The sequence below is a fragment of the Cicer arietinum genome, chromosome 7 (genome assembly GCF_000331145.2).
Source record: "Cicer arietinum cultivar CDC Frontier isolate Library 1 chromosome 7, Cicar.CDCFrontier_v2.0, whole genome shotgun sequence".
Classification (NCBI taxonomy): Eukaryota; Viridiplantae; Streptophyta; class Magnoliopsida; order Fabales; family Fabaceae; genus Cicer; species Cicer arietinum.
The window spans coordinates 59,805,667-59,822,997 of NC_021166.2; the positions used below are offsets into that span (position 1 = coordinate 59,805,667).

General features: G+C 29.4%; 3 protein-coding genes across 3 annotated transcripts in view; 1 reads left to right on the forward strand and 2 right to left on the reverse strand.

Moving 5' to 3' along the window:
- The window catches only part of LOC101492040 (ER lumen protein-retaining receptor-like), a 13,632-nt gene extending 5,388 nt beyond the window's left edge, over positions 1–8,244 (reverse strand). Inside the window, exons 1-2 of the mRNA XM_004510192.4 lie at positions 7,939–8,244; positions 6,186–6,385 (exon numbers count right to left, since the gene is read on the reverse strand). Coding sequence (XP_004510249.1) covers positions 6,186–6,385; positions 7,939–8,164 — 426 coding nt within the window. The 5' untranslated portion in view covers positions 8,165–8,244. The remainder of the gene's footprint in view (positions 1–6,185; positions 6,386–7,938) is intronic.
- Positions 8,245–9,894: 1,650 nt separating this feature from the next.
- On the forward strand, positions 9,895–13,893 carry LOC101491722 (uncharacterized). Its single transcript, XM_004510191.4, has 6 exons — positions 9,895–10,136; positions 11,846–12,045; positions 12,904–13,044; positions 13,141–13,221; positions 13,564–13,691; positions 13,854–13,893. The coding sequence occupies exons 1-6, from the start codon at positions 9,911–9,913 to the stop codon at positions 13,891–13,893; spliced, it is 816 nt and encodes a 271-aa protein (XP_004510248.1). The 5' UTR covers positions 9,895–9,910.
- Positions 13,894–14,846: 953 nt separating this feature from the next.
- LOC101505071 (cytochrome P450 CYP82J17-like) lies at positions 14,847–16,842 on the reverse strand. The gene is made up of 2 exons (XM_012718550.3): positions 15,817–16,842; positions 14,847–15,499 (listed from the first exon to the last, which is right to left on the reverse strand). The coding sequence occupies exons 1-2, from the start codon at positions 16,759–16,761 to the stop codon at positions 14,876–14,878; spliced, it is 1,569 nt and encodes a 522-aa protein (XP_012574004.1). The 5' UTR covers positions 16,762–16,842; the 3' UTR covers positions 14,847–14,875.
- Positions 16,843–17,331: the final 489 nt, after the last annotated feature.

Below are 17,331 nucleotides of genomic sequence, written 5' to 3' on the forward strand. Positions count from 1 at the left end.
TCTGGCATATCAGGTATATCTCCTTCCATATGGATTCTTGATTCTGGAGTATCTCATCATATGACATACGATGATAAATCTTTTGTGTCTGTGAAACCTGCCTCGTTTGTGTCGGTTATGATTGTTGGTGGCACTCCTATGCCATTAGCAGGCATTGGTTCTTTCTCCACACCTAACTTGTCTCTTTCTAAAGTTTATTATATTCCTAATCTTACTTTGAGTCTTGCTTCTGTTAGTCAAATATGTGATTTCAGTTATTCGGTTATGTTTTCTTCCACTTCTTGTTGTGTGCAGGATCCACATTCCGGGAGGCTGATTGAGACAGACCATAGACAAGGGGAACTTTACGTTTTGGATGACCTACGACTCCCAGATACTGCAGCCTCACCAACTACTACTGACTTATTATCTAGTTTTCGCTTGAATTCCTTATCTTCTAGTTTTTATTTATGACATTCTCGCCTTGGACATGTTTATGCTTCTAGATTAAAATATTGGCTTCTACTGGAGCCTTAGAAAAGTTACAACCCCGTGATATCTCAAATTGCCGTGGTTGTAAACTTGCTAAATTTCCAGCTTTACCGTTTAGTAAAAGTGTTTCTCGTCTGTGTCGGTTATGACTGCTGATGGCACTCCTATGCCACTAGCAGGCATTGGTTCTGTCTCCACACCTCACTTGTCTCTTTCTAATGTTTATTATATTCCTAATCTTACTTTGAGTCTTGCTTCTGTTAGTCAAATATGTGATTTCGGTTATTCGGTTACGTTTTCTTCCACTTCTTGTTGTGTGCAGGATCCACATTCCGGGAGGCTGATTGAGACAGACCATAGACAAGGGGAACTTTACGTTTTGGATGACCTACGACTCCCAGATACTGCAGCCTCACCAACTACTACTGACTTATTATCTAGTTTTCGCTTGAATTCCTTATCTTCTAGTTTTTATTTATGACATTCTCGCCTTGGACATGTTTATGCTTCTAGATTAAAATATTGGCTTCTACTGGAGCCTTAGAAAAGTTACAACCCCGTGATATCTCAAATTGCCGTGGTTGTAAACTTGCTAAATTTCCAGCTTTACCGTTTAGTAAAAGTGTTTTCGTTTCATATGCGCCTTTTGATTTAGTTCACTCTGATGTTTGGGGTCCATCACCGGTGCTCACCAAAGGTGGATCTAGATATTATGTTTCGTTTATTGATGATTACACTCGTTATTGTTGGATTTATCTTATGAAAAATCGGTCTGAATTTTTTGACATATATCATATATTTCGTGCAATGGTCAAAACTCAATATAATTCTGTTATAAAATGTTTTTGTTGTGATTTAGGTGGTGAATATATCTCTAATAAATTTTCTGAATTACTTGCTTATGATGGCACCCGCCACCAAAAATCTTGTACTGATACTCCTCAACAAAATGGAGTTGCTGAAAGGAAACATCGTCACATTATAGAGACTGCTCGTTCCCTTTTTGTTGTCCGCTTCAGTTCCTAGAAAGTTTTGGGGAGAAGCAGTTCTTACTGATGTTCATGCTATTAATAGAATTCCATCCTCTACAATATCAGGTTTGTCTCCCTTTGAAAAATTGTATGCTTCTACCACTGATTACTATTCTTTGAAAGTTTTTGGTTATACTTGTTTTGTTCTTCGCCCTCAAGTAGAGCGCAGTAAGTTGTCTTCTCGTTCAACCATGTGTGTTTTTCTTGGTTATGGGGATTGTCAAAAGGGTTATCGTTGTTATGATCCTCATGCAAGAAAACTTTATGTATCTCGTAACATTGTTTTTCTTGAGCACATATCTTTTTACTTTGTTTCCTCTGATTATCAGATTACTAAGAGTTCTGAACTAACCCATATTGATCCGTTTGGTCCTAATGATAGCGCCTCTAGTGATTGTAATGTTGAGAATTGCAGGACAAATACTACTACTCCACATGATGACATCCCTCTTGTCCCCCCGGCTATCCAACCACCTCCTGCGATTGTTGATCCTCCTCGTTACCCTTCTTGTCAACGTAAGTCTACTCAGTTACTTGATTTTGTCTATTCAACTTACTCAGCTTCGTTTGCTTCTTTCTTAACATCTATTCACAGTTTGTCTGAGCCCTCTTCCTATAAAGAGGATGTTCTTGATCCTCTTTGGCAGCAGGCTATGGAAGAAGAACTATCTGCATTGCCCAAAACCAACACTTGGGAATTAATACCTCTTCATTCTGGAAAACGTGCTATTAGGTCTCGTTGGGTATACAAGATCAAAACTAAGTTTGATAGGTCAGTTGAGCGCTACAAAGCACGTCTTGTTGCTAAGGGTTTCTCTCAACAATATGGTATTTATTATGAAGAAACTTTTGCTCCTGTAGCCAAGATGACCATTATTCGTACTCTTATTGCAATTGCATCTATTCGTCAATGGCATATTTTCCAAATGGATGTCAAAAATGCCTTTTTAAATGGTGAGCTTCATGAAGAAGTCTATATGGTCCCTCCACAAGGAGTTTCTCCTGATCTAGGGGAAGTATGTAAGTTAAAAAATGTTGTATATGGTCTTAAACAGGCTCCTCGAGCTTGGTTTGAGAAATTCTCTAATGTGATCACTTTTCTTGGTTTTCGCTCTAGTGAACATGATTCTGCATTGTTTATAAGGTCCACCACTCATGGTCGCATTATACTTTCTCTATATGTTGATGATATGATTATTACAGGTGATGATGTTAGTGGAATTAATGAGTTGAAATTGCAGTTAGCCAAACAGTTTGAGATGAAGGACTTGGGAACTCTTCGCTATTTCTTGGGGATTGAAGTTGCCTACTCTCCTAGAGGCTACTTGGTTTTCGCTCTAGTGAACATGATTCTGCATTGTTTATAAGGTCCACCACTCATGGTCGCATTATACTTTCTCTATATGTGTGATGATATGATTATTACAGCTGATGATGTTAGTGGAATCAATGAGTTGAAATTGCAGTTAGCCAAACAACTTGAGATGAAGGACTTGGGAACTCTTCGCTATTTCTTGGGGATTGAAGTTGCCTACTCTCCCAGAGGCTACCTTCTTTCTCAATCCAAGTACATTGCCAACATTCTTGATCAAGCTCGTCTTTCTGATACTAGAGCAGCAAATACTCCTCTTGAGTTGAATGTAAAATATGCTCCATCGGATGGTGTTCCTTTACGAGATTCCACTTTGTATCGTACTTTGGTTGGCAGCTTAGTGTATCTTACGATTACCAGACCTGACATTGCTTATGATGTTCATGTTGTTAGTCAATTTGTTGTCTCTCCCACTACAGTACATTGGGCAACAGTTCTTCGGATTCTTCGTTATCTTCGAGGAACTCAATTTCAAAGTCTTCTCTTTCCATCGTCATCCTCATTGGAGTTACGAGCTTATTCTGATGTTGATTGGGATGGTGATACCACTGATTGTAAATCCACCACAGGGTTTTGTATCTTTCTTGGAGACTCTCTTATTTCTTGGAAGAGTAAGAAACAAGACATTGTCTCTCGCTCTTCTACAGAAGCTGAGTATCGTGCTATGGCATCCACTACCGCTGAAATAATTTGGTTGCGTTGGCTTTTGTCTGATATGGGTATCTCTCTTCCTGAGCCAACTTCGATGCACTGTGATAACAAGAGTGCTATTCAAATTGCTCACAACTCGGTCTTTCATAAACGCACCAAACACATTGCGATTGATTGTCATCTTACTCGTCATCATCTTCAGCATGGAACTATTACTCTACCATTTGTCCCTTCTTCTTTACAGATTGCTGATTTGTTCACAAAGATGCATTACTGCGATAACAAGAGTGCTATTCAAATTGCTCACAACTCGGTCTTTCATGAACGCACCAAACACATTGAGATTGATTCTCATCTTACTCGTCATCATCTTCAGCATGGAACTATTACTCTACCATTTGTCTCTTCTTCTTTATAGATTGCTGATTTGTTCACAAAGATGCATTCCATAAAACGTTTCCGTTTTTTAGTTGACAAACTCTCGATGCTCCATGTTAATGCATCGTGAGTTTGAGGGGAGATATTAGATAATATTATTATATATTAGTAGTAAGGGTATTTTAGATATTTTCTATTTTCCTATATATATACTCATTGTAACCCTATTAACTTTAGTTTTGGTTCATTATATGTTATGAAACCCTAGAGTGGTTGTTTCTCTTCTTCCTCTTTCTTCCTCTTTTCATTGTTAACAAATAGAACCTCATTTAAAGGGTAACCCTGAAATTATTTAAAATCATAAAGGACCAGAACGGGAAAAAAAAGAAGATAAATGACTAAATTGTTAACTGAAATTAAGTTAAGGGACTATAGGTGGTATTTACCCTATATTTTATTATAGTTTTGCATAATGAAGGTATGAACTGAAAGATTATATTTATGATGAATTTAGTTTAAATATTTTTACATTTGTTAAATACAAAATTTTTGAGTTAAATATTATTTATGAGCAAAAAAGATGTTTATGCAAAAGGTTATGCTTATGATGTATTTAGTTTAATTTTTTACATTTAAATCTATTAAACACTTTTTTAAGTATTGTATTTGAAAATAGTAAGTACTCTAAAAATAAACAAATGAAACACTACTATTAAAAATTATGGTAGTTTAGTAAACAAAAATGGTTGGTGAGTTACATGTAATAATGAAAGTAATGTGGTGGACCAAGTAGTAGTACTAGCTGTTTTCTCTTACTTTTCCTTTTACTTTTTAATTTTTTTAACTATATTATTGCACATATTTGAAACAAATGGAACAAGTACAAGAAGCTTCTAATCAATTTGTTCCACAAGCACAACAAAACTTCATCATAACAAGTACAAGATTTAGGCAAGTCTCCTATCATTGCCGCCAACACAAGGAAAAGAGGTAGCCCAAAGAAAACCTAGTAAAGCCTCTTATAGTGCTTGATTACATTTTAATATGAGAAATGATGTAGGTATATGTAAGTATTATGAAAAAGTGTATGCAACCTCCATATATTATTTCGTAAAATAAAAAATAAATTATTATTTATGTATAACCCGCTAACACAACCCGTTCTTGATCGGGTCGGTTTGGTTTAGGTTAAATGAAAAAAATACGGGTTTATAACTTAATACAACCCAAAAATAATTGATTGAATATCGGATTTTATCAAAACCGATCCAACTCAACCCGCATACACTCCTGATAAAAGGCTTTTAGAAACTCGTGCTTTTAAAAATATTTAATGAGCTAATAAAACTTCAAAGTATGCATATTTGCATTCTAAGAACTTCAATTTTTCTTTTTTTTGTTAGTAAACTTTTTGGCCTAAAATAATCTAAATACTACCAATTGTTACATAAGTGTTTTTTTTTCTTTTTGTCACGATTGTTCTGGGTTATGAAACATCTTATTTCTTCGTAATTTATTTGGTATACTACAATCAACACAAAACATCAAATATTTTTAAATAAAGAAATAAAAGCACAAAAATATCAAAAATATTTTTATAAAATTCTAACTACTATAGTCAATAAAGATTCTTTTACTAAAACAAGAAAAAATAATATGCAGATGACAATTCAACTATACACTATTCTGCTCAAAGGATATAAAATCTAAAAAATTTGAGAAACTCAACAATAAAATCTAAAAATTTGCTTTTCCTTAATGAATATTTAGCTTCAAAAAAATTACTCATTTAGTTTTTGATATATTTAAATGCATTATTATAAAATATAATGTATATAAAGTCGTATTTTTTAAAACGTGATGTTAAATATCAAAATAAAACTTAATTTCATTGACATAGTAACTCGTTAATATATTTAAAGATATGTTTGATTAAATATTTAAAAATGTTAAAATGAAATAGATTTTTAAGTAGGCTAACAAGTCATATCAGACTTCTATCAAAACCAGACTCAGGTCTAAAAAGTAAGCATATGACATGCCAATTAAACCTTGAATTTTTTGACAGACCAGACTCCGAACTTTAACTCGGCCTAACCTATTCCCACCCTTATTCTCTACCCTATCTCTTTGTGCATTTTTTAGTGAGATGGATGAAACTAATTATTTGAATGTTTTTAGTAATTAAATGTAGCATGCGCTCTAATTCTTTAAAATGCATAGCAAATTGTTAAATTATGATATAGAATGAAACAAGAGAGAGAATATGAAACAATATTTACCAAAAAGGATAACCACATATTGTCAAACTCCTTGATATATGAAGACTTCAGCTTGAATCTTATCAACCAAATAATCATTAATGTTGACAAAAGATATAATAGATCCAACACAGTATGGATGTTACCCTCCATGTAGAGGCTACTACATAATCTTGTTACTACGAATAATGCAGTGATCTCTTGAGTCTTGAGAGATAAACCTAAAACATATAAAATTGTTTTTTAGGCTGTGGTATATAAAACTGTAAAAAGTTAAAACGCATCAATCAATCTATATAGGAAAGTTATTTAGATAGTTAACTAACCATAGATTTTTTATGTTAAAAATCATAGAAATTTGTGTATGAGAAATAAGAGGTACAATTACGTACCATCATATTAATACGTAACCAACTAAAAAAAACAAAATATTATTTAATTTATAGATTAACGGATATACATTGTGAGTTCTCTTTAATTTAGTCCAAAACCATTTTTAAGATCAATTTTATAAAACATAGAAGAAATATAACATATTTAGTTGAAAAATAATCATATTTCATAATTTTCAAATATATCAAATAACAACATTATATTCCTTGTGAACCAATTCGCTAACTATTCCAATATATAAACAGTATGGGCATCATTACAAAAAGGAAATTGCTATGAATCACGAACAAAAGAGTCACGAACGGTTCGAAAAATTTGACTTAATTTTAACACTTTTCTTTTTTAATATTTACCCACTATGTATGGTCATGTAAGCTTTTGATTGGTTCAATTCCACTCTTGATGGTTTCAGGACACTACAATAAAATAAAAAATTATGTTATTGTGCTCAGTGTTAATAGTTTGATCTCATAACAATGAAAGACTAAACTTAGTTTCAGAAGGAGTAGTAATACTAACAATATTAGTTACTAACAACACTTAATAACCGTTGGAAAAAAAAATATTGTTAGTATATTATCCCTTACTAGAGACTTATATGGATCCGTATTCATTTTTCAAAATACTCACTTCTCCAATCTATCAATCAAATAAGTTTCTTTTTCCACTCTCAATTTTTTCATAAGTTCCCAAATTTTATTTGGATGGTTAATCTGAAGATGTATTTTGCAGGTGAATTGACCAATCCAAATATATATTTTTGTGTATTTAAAAACATCGGAGATGAGAAGAGAAAAACTCTTCAAATAAATCAAAGATGAGTCCAAGTAAATGCAGGAGGTCCAAGTTCATTAATCACTTAAACAAACCAAAGAATTTTGGAATTCTATAACCTCTTTCTTCCAAAAAAAACTCATTTCTCCAATGTAACCTCCAATTCGAAATTAAAAGAAATTTATTTCTGAAACTATAAACAGCTTAAGAAATTAAACTTCAAAAATAAATTTTCAATCTAAATATTGTGCCAAAATTCTTCTATTTCCATTCCTATGTTTATACCAATATCGATCCGTTAGTGTTCAATAAGCCTTAAATTCTTTTCTATTTTAAACTGAATATTTTCCCTTCACCCTAAACTTTTATAAAAAAAATAAAAAAATAAATAAATAAACGCTAACAAGTCACTTTCCCTAGTTTAATTTAAAAGGTCTACATATTCATTTAAAACAAAATATAAATAATTAATTTTCTTATATTTTGTTACTATACATTAATATTTAACGATGGTAATTTAATAAAGACAATGTGGAAGCACGAGAATAAAAAAGAAAAAAAAAATGAAGAGAATGTGAAATTGATGACTAGAAATTAAGAAACGTACCAGAACAAGTCTTGTGAACGAAGAGCTTGTATATGAGGATAATAAGGCCAGCAATGTGGTTTATTTCAGTGGCTATGAAGAAAAAATCTGGATCTGTAGTTGTAAATTTTAGAGTCACCAAACCACTAAGAGCAAGAAATGTCCCCAAAAATATCTTCAATTTCATTGACCTCTTCATCAACCATTCAACCCAATCATTCACTGGGGAATCCCTCTTTGAACCCATTTTTCTGTCCAATTTTTTTATAAAAAAAATAGCAATCAAAATATGGGTATTATTTTTCTTGATTTATATTTGTGGTCACATAAAATTTGAGAGTGGTTTAAATGGAGAGAAAATTAGTAGAAATTAGAGGATATATAGTTAGTGACACTAGGAGAGCATGCAGTGGATGGTGTGATGAAACCGTAAGAAAAGACCGAATTAAAGACAAATAAATATGTTTGGACTATCTTGACGTCACCCAAAATAATACCTTTTTTCTTCTATAAAAAAAAAGTTATTTTTCAATTTCAATATTTTGGTCTAATGATAAAAGACAATAACTTTATCTTAGCTTGAGGCACGATCTCTTAGCTTTAAATTTTTCTAATAAAAAAAATTTATTTTTCAAGTACTAAACTTAATTTCTTTATCTATTCTTTTAATATATATGTTATTTCAAATATTTGTCATTTAATGAGAGTTTCCATGTCTCATAACAATATTTGAAATGTCAATAAATTATAAAAAGTATAATTAACATAAAAAATATTTAACGTTTCAACAAATATTTATAATTTAACATAAAAACTAGTCAATTCAAATTAATAAATATACTTGATAAAAAAATTGAAATATATATATATATATATATATATATATATATATATATATATATCTCTATTAGAAAAATAAAATTATTAACAAAAATTAGTGACGGAAACATCAAAATCTTTTTATTTGCCGTTCAATTTATTGATGGAAATAAAGAGAAATTTCATATTTATCCGTTTTAAATTTTATTTGTTAATTTAACTTTTTACATTTACCATCTCTAAATTTCCTCCGATAAAATGAATATCCTACACTTTTTAGAAAGAGTAAATAATTAAATGGTATACTTTTCCAATGGAATGCAAAAAAATATTACCATGCTCATTTTAAATACTTGTTTAGATTTTACTAAAAAGTATAAGTTTGTGTGCATATATGTATATATATTAGATATTTTTTGTAGTTTTGTTTAAAAAATTCTATGTGATTTTTTTTTAGTATTTAAAGTATTGTTTATATTTAGTACATAACAAATTTGAAGTATTTGAATATTCATCAAATTAATAGTTGATTAAATGATAAATTTAATTGAATTGTAATAAAATAATTAAGAGAACATTAAATATATTAAAAAAAATCAGTTAAATTTTAAATGTGGTCAACTTTATTTATCTTCTGACTAAATATCAAATTTTTAGACCTTCTTTCCATGAAAATCGAAGAGTTTAAAAAAAAACTACATCTATATTTTAAAAAGTTAAATATTTTCTTTATGTAATATTGTTTTATCTTTAATTATTAAAAAAAAAAACAATATTATTTGGAAATTTAAAATATTCTTGTGTGACGTACATGGAAACTCTCATTAAATGACGATTAGTAACATACTTCTAAGAATATATACATAATATAAAGGAAACAATTAATGTATTCAAAAGAAAATATTTTCCTTTTATTTTACAAAGGAATTTTATATTATTCTTCTGCCAAAATTGTGCCCACATCAAAATAGTCCATATTTGCCTTTTGAACATATTCATCAAGGTTTATAGAGTCAATTAATGTAGTCACAATAAATAAAATAAATTTATTGCCACATATCATCAAAATATTCACTACATGCTCTCCTAGTGTCACCAACTATATATACATCTTTCTCTAAAATTTTGTGTTGGCACAAATACAAAATCAAGCAAAAATATTTTTGGTCACAAAATGGGATCAAAGAGGGGTTCCCCTGTTAATGTTTTTTCTATATGGTTTAGGAAGAGGTCAATGAAAGTGAAGATCTTATTGGGTATATTGCTTTCTTTTTGTGCTTTGGTGATTCTAAAGTATACTGTGACAGATCCAGATTGTTTTTACATAGCCTCTGAAATTATCCACAATACTGGCATTATTATCCTAATATACAAGCTCTTTGTTCACAAGACATGTTCCGGTATGTTTCTTCATTTTTCATAATCAATTACATTTTGCCTTGTTTTTTTGTTTCTTTTATTTATTTTAAATATGTCTTCTATGTTTGAGCAAGACATAAATAAAATTTAATTGTGAATTACTTTATTGTCGAACATTGAATTCGAGTATCAATATGTATCTTTAAATGGAGTACGTTAAACATTTGCCCTCAATTTGGCAGTTAAACATTGTCTTAATTATGCTGTTTTTTTTTTTTTGGATAGATTAATGAATCTGCTACTCAAACCTATGGTCATGTTCATTTGTTTATACAATAATACTAACGACATTGATTCAAAACATTGTTTCTTCAATATTCAATCTCTTATTACGTAAAATTGATGATTCATTAAAATTAGTAAATTGAGTTACGTATCCCAAATACTTAAACGATTATATTCTTAAGTTAAAAGTAGTAAGATATAAATTGGGTATGGTTGTTCTTACAAAAAAAAAAAATGGGTTGGGTCGTGGAAAAATAAAAAATAATTGTTGTTTTGACTTTTTTATTTTTATTAATTTATAAAATTGATTTTTTATTTTAAAAGTCGACAGTTTTGATTTTTTTTTTAGATTTTTAATCTAAAAAATAATGATTTGATATATTTTAAATAATGTGACATACAATTTCATGATATAAAACTATTTAGATGCATTAAATATTCATATGTCATTAATTAATTACAACAATGAAAACTTTTCGAAATCGAAAGCTAAATTTTTAAATAGTTTTACTATGATTTCATAAGTGTCAATCATTCTACATAATTGTATCATATGCCACGTTATTTAAAGTATGTCGTATTACTATTTTTTAGTTAAAAAATCATATTAAGAAACTGAAATTGTCATATTTTAAAATATGGAGACTAATTTTGATAATTGATAAAATAGAATGATTAAAAGTGTAATTAAACTAAAAATAAATAAATTTAAATTGGATTTGGTTCTGCCCGTAAAGAAAATGAGTTTGGTTGTCCCCGTAAAAAAAAATGAGCTTGGTTGTAGAAAAATAAATAAATCAAGTGACAACAAAAATAAATAATGAAATAATAGTGAGAAAATAAGACTTGGATTATATTTCATTTATGACTGACTTAAGCCCATTAAAAAAGAGTTGAACACTGAAGATTACTCTATCATATGAGGGAGCTTCATGGCTTAAATATCAAGATGAATACTTTTATATATTTAATGGGAGATTCATAACACATGTATCAAATTTTATTGGACTTAACAAGAATTTTTAGATAATGAATGAATTCACAAAAGAAACATGTCACAAGATGCCATTTATGATTAAGATGTTTGTTTTGACAAGTTATTTGACGGCATTTTTTAAAATTATGAAATGTGATTATTTTTGTGTAATAGATGTGTTTTTTCCTCTAATTTTGATCAAATCAATCTTGGAGATGTTTTTCTTGGCTAAATTAAATAATAGTTTTATGTTTATTTCTCCGAGTTGGTATTAATCTAATGATTAATATTGCTTGGTTTGTCTATATAATTAAAACAATTGAGTGTTAGTATTTTGTTGTAAATAAGTAACAGTACTCCTTATTTCTCATACATAAACTTCTATGGTTAATTATCTAAAAATCTTTCCAAACATTTGTATTGATTGATGTGTTTTAACATTTTACTTCATTTTATGCTACAACCTAAACAACAATTTGATATTTTTAGGTTTATCCCTCAAGAGTCAAGAGCTTACAGCTTTATTCATAGCAATAAGATTAGGATGTAGTGCTTACTTGGAGAATAACATCCATACAATATTGGATCTTATAACTCTCTTGTCAACATTATTGGTTATTTGGTTGATAAGATTCAGGCTGAAGTCTTCCTATATCAAGGAGTTTGACAACACATGGATATCATTGTTGGTAAATATTGTTACATCTTCTCTTTCTAGTTTTGTAATTCTTGATCATATAATTTAATGATTTAATAGTATGCATTTATGTTCCACATTGCATTTAGTTGAAACATTATATTTAGTTTTTTTTTTCTTCTTAAGCATTTGGCTCTAAAAGTAAAAGGGATCCGGTATCTCGAAGTTCAGTCATGAGATAAGTAAAATTTTATCAATAATTGTTCAGTCAGGTTTCAAACTCAAATTCTCTCAAATAATTTATCATTTATCAGAGTTCATTAACCACTTGAATTTAAAAATTTGATTAATTATTTTATTTATTTGACTAAAAAATGCACAAATAGATAAGGTTATAGATATATGGAAGGGTGAATTAATCAAATCATCCACTATTTTAATTTCATTTTTAAGTATTTGGTTCTTAGGGTAGAGGGTCTTGCAAATTTACAATTCAACTGAATAATAAATAAAATTTGATCAATAATTATTTGAGTCAAAGTTTAGATTCGAGTTCTCTTGAAGAATTCATCATTTACTAGAACTCATTAACCAATTAACTAGCTTAGCCTTTCTTTCTTTTGTTGTCTTCTAATATTATATGAATTAGTATATTTTTCCTAAACCAACTATTATTGTGTCTAAAATAAATAATAAAGATACAAATCCTTATGCCTTTTTTATCAACAACATTAAGCCATATTTTTTGTGACACTAACTCATATGACTTAACAATTGCATTGAGGTTAAGAATGTTACCATGTCTCTCAAAATTTGTACTTCTTGAACAATTTCCCTAGCATCATTAAAGTTTAATATTTATCATTGCTTTTAAAGAAAAAAATAACACATTGTATTGATTGTGTACTAGGTGGTGCCTTCTGGAATTCTGGCAATATTGATCCACCCATCAGCAAATCATATATGGATAAGTCGAGTCATTTGGGGATTCACTTTGTATTTGGAAACTGTTTCAGTACTTCCTCAACTTCGTTATATGAAAAAAGCAAAGGTTCATAATCTCTACACTCTGTTCTACTATATAGTTTTTATTTTTATTTTTCTTTCTTATAGAGCATTTTCTAATTATGGCTTATGTAATTTTCAGATGATTGAAACATTCACAGGATATTATGTGTTTGCTCTTGGTGTCTCAAGATTCTTCTCACTAGCTTATTGGATTATTCATGTGAGATTTATTAATTTTAATTTATTTTCTTGAGCCTCATATATACATACCTATATAGTTATAGAAACATAAATTGCTATGAGAAAATAGTCATTATTGACATTTAAAATATAAAAAACATTTTTTTTTGTAAGAATTACTACTATTTCACAAAATTAGTTTTGTAAGAAATATCCTACTTGTCACAATAATATACTAGTTTGCTAATTATACACATTCTGTTTACTTTCATTGCATTATCAATGAAAAGATTATATATTTTATAAAATTACTTTATGAAATCATGAAATGCCAAGTCATAAGTATGTAATATTTTGAATAATGTTTTCCAACCTTTTGTAGACTTATGAAACTGGAGGGGAATATCTATTTTTCTTCGGCCATGGCTATTTATGGATGTTTGCAACTCTTATATCAGAGATAGTTCAGTCTTTCATCTTGGCAGATTTTTGTTACTATTACATCAAGAGGTACACACTCTATTTTCTCTTCTAATCTAATTTTTTTCCATTAAAATAAAAAATAAGGATGAGAGTGAAGAAAATGAAGTTAGATTGCATGCTAGTAAAATGAAAATTTTGTACAATAGTTTTTTTTTCTTCATATAATAATATTATTTTTTGTTTTTTCAGCATGATCCAAGGAGAACTTTTGAGAAAGATGCCTATTTAATGATTTTGATTTGGTTATACAATGTACTGAACAAGAGTATGCTATTGTACCTTAGTTTAAGGCTTGTTATTTTATACTGAAAGTGATATATAAACTCTTCATTTTCGACATTTAGTCCATATTTATTTTATACAGGCAACACACAAATTTTGAAAATATAATTCATCAGCACTATTACTTTTTGAAAGGGCATCAGCATTATTATTGGCCGGTGCACTTTAAAATAGAATATTGAAAGTAATACCTTCTTGCATTTATATCTTTCATCCTTTATCATTAATTTTTTTGAGTTTATATTTGTTTGTTGCAATTTCTTCGTGAATTCTTTATTAGCTAATATGATTTGAATTAAAAGACTTAACCAGCTGTCCACAAAAATGTAGTGAACTACAATTTAAATTTCAATTGAGAATAATTATATTTATTATCCGATAGTGTCTCAAATATAACTATTTTTAATGAAAAAAATATATTAAAAAAAACTTATTTTCCTAAATTGTTGTTTTGAAAATAACTTCTAATTTCAAAATATTTATATATAGAATATTTTTTATATAAATAAAAAGTATTACCTCTAAAAAAATTTAGTTAGAAAAATGGCACCAAATATCAATATTTGTGGCACAAGCATTCTTCTATGGTCATTCTTTACTACATACACATAAAGACTTTGCATCTTCTGCACATTATGGGCTCATTTATAAACCATTTTGCTTTTGAAAAAATAATAATAAATTGTTTATTTATTATGAACAAAGAGTCAATAGTAACAATTTATTTTTAAATTGTTTAAGTTTATTTATTATGGTAAAATGATAGCATCAAATATTGTTTATGTAAACAGTAACATATACTAATAGCAATACACAATAATGCACATATGCATATATATAAAAAAAAAAAAAAAAAAAAAAAAAAAAAAAAAAAAAAATTTAACAAAAAAATTTTTTTTTAAATTGTTCTTGTTGTGTCTCTTTTTGGGTCAATTATAGAGTTCATAGGTCAACCGTGGGGTCAAAATAACATTCAATGGAGTCAACTTAGGCAAAGTTATACCTAACCCTTCTCTCATATCAACATCTTCACCCATTGGAACTTCCAAATCAAACCCATGAATCAATCTTGCAAGTGTAATGAGACAAACTTGTGTAGCAAACATAGATCCAGGACAAGCCCTTCTCCCTAACCCAAAAGGTAGGTACTCAAAATTATGACCTTCATAAAGTTCTCCATTTTTTTCATTAATAAACCTTTCGGGTGAAAATTTCTCTGCCTCTAACCAAATACTTGGATCTCTATGTAATTTCCACACATTTGCAAAGACACGTGTCCCTTTTGGAACATTATAGCCTTGAATGTAACAATCTTTTGTTGCTTCGTGGGGTACTAATAGTGGACCTGGGGGGTATAACCTCAATGTTTCTTTCATAATTGCTTGTAAATAAACTAAGTTTTTTATGTCTGATGATTCTACCCTTCTTTTCTTACCTATGTGATGGTTAATTTCTTCTTGTGCACGCTTTAAAGCATTTGTATTGTTCAATAATATGGCTAGGATCCATGTCATTGTTGTTGATGTTGTGTCTGACCCGGCTAACATAAGATTCTGAATATCAAAAGTTCAATTGTTGACTAATAATAAAATATTAATAATTTTGTTAAGTTATTATCATTTCTTATTAATGAAACAGAGGTGTTCTGTCTTTTTCTGATCCAATTATCTAAGGAAAATAATTTAATTTAGAGTTGAAAATAACTAATTTTAATCATAGACCAAGTGTATACTGCAAATTTAGCTATTTGGTTGTAATTGTTGTGAGTTTAATTTTAATAAGTTCATGTTATTACTTGTAAAAAAAACATATAAACAATCTTAAAATGAAGAACATTAAAAATTTAAGAACTAAGAAAAAAAAAACATACCATAATATTTGCCTTGATGATAGTATCACGATCATGACCAGAAGAAGGATCATCTTCAATCACAGACAACATAACATCAATGAAATCATGTTTTTCATTGACACCATCATCAATCTTCTGAACATGTTCATCAACCCATCTTCCAACAACTTTATCCAAATCTCTACCAACCCTTTTCATAGATTTAAGCACTTGTCCTTCAAAACCAAACCAGCCAATAATTGGAATCAAATCCGAAGGAACAAACTCACCAGAAATATGCATAAACTCTTTTATAAGTTTCACAATACCATGTGCTTCTACATCATCCACATCTTGCAAATACTCAAAATACCTTTTCCCACTAATCATCTTTGTAATTATATTAAATGTTAATTTTTCCAACCATTTACTAATCACAACAGCTTTAGTTACCTTATTATTGTCCTTAACATATAACCAAAGATCGTTAACCAAAGTATCGATCTCCGATTCGTAAAGATGTCTCAACGATTCGATACGGCGAGACGAGAGTAATTCAAGCATGGTTAATTTTCTTAGTTTAGTAAAATATGTGCCATAAGGTGCAAAACCAAAGCCAGCATAGTTATAACCAAGGTAGATTCCATGACTTGATTTTGGTCTTGAGGCTAAGATTTTGTCGTTTGTGGTGAAACATTCTTTGATTGATTCTTGGTTGGAAATAACAAGGGCAGGGTATGATCCTAAATAGATTTGGAAAATTGGACCATATTTGTCAGCAAAAGAAGCAAAGATTCTTGCAAGGGGTGTTTGGTTTCCTAGTAGATGGAGGTGACCTATAAAAGGTAAAGCATATGATGGTTGTGGTGGTTGCTTACCCTTTAATTTGTTATTACTATGTTTTTTTATCCTCCATATGTTGTATAGAACAACTAAAGCTATAGCTAGTACTATAGTTGTTTGTTGTGAAGGGAAATATTCCATTTTTGTGAAGAGAAGTATCCTAGTTTTCTTGTATTGGTTTTAAGAATTAATGCATTGAAATGGGGTGGAAGACCTTTGGTCCATAAAAACTGTTGCGGTTATTTAAAACTGTAGCCATAGATAATATATTAGAACAATTATGATACTATAATACGACAACAACTTCAAACCGTTGTTTTACAAAAACTGTTGCGGTTGACTATATTAGAGAAGGGTTAGAAAACTGTTGCGGTTATTTAAAACTGTAGCCATAGATAATATATTAGAACAATTATGATACTATAATACGACAACAACTTCAAACCGTTGTTTTACAAAAACTGTTGCGGTTGACTATATTAGAGAAGGGTTCTATCTATTTGTTATGAAGTTTCTTAAGATGACTATGGAGTGGGACCAAAATATTGCAGTGTTAGTCACTGACTTGGTCTTGGATGTGACTTGAAACCAATGGGAGTAATTCCTTTTTGGAAATAATTGGAGATGGATGGAGAAAAAATGCCATAAATTATTAAAACTTTTTTACTAACTAGTGCTGGATTTTTTTATTTAATCAAACAATCATCAACT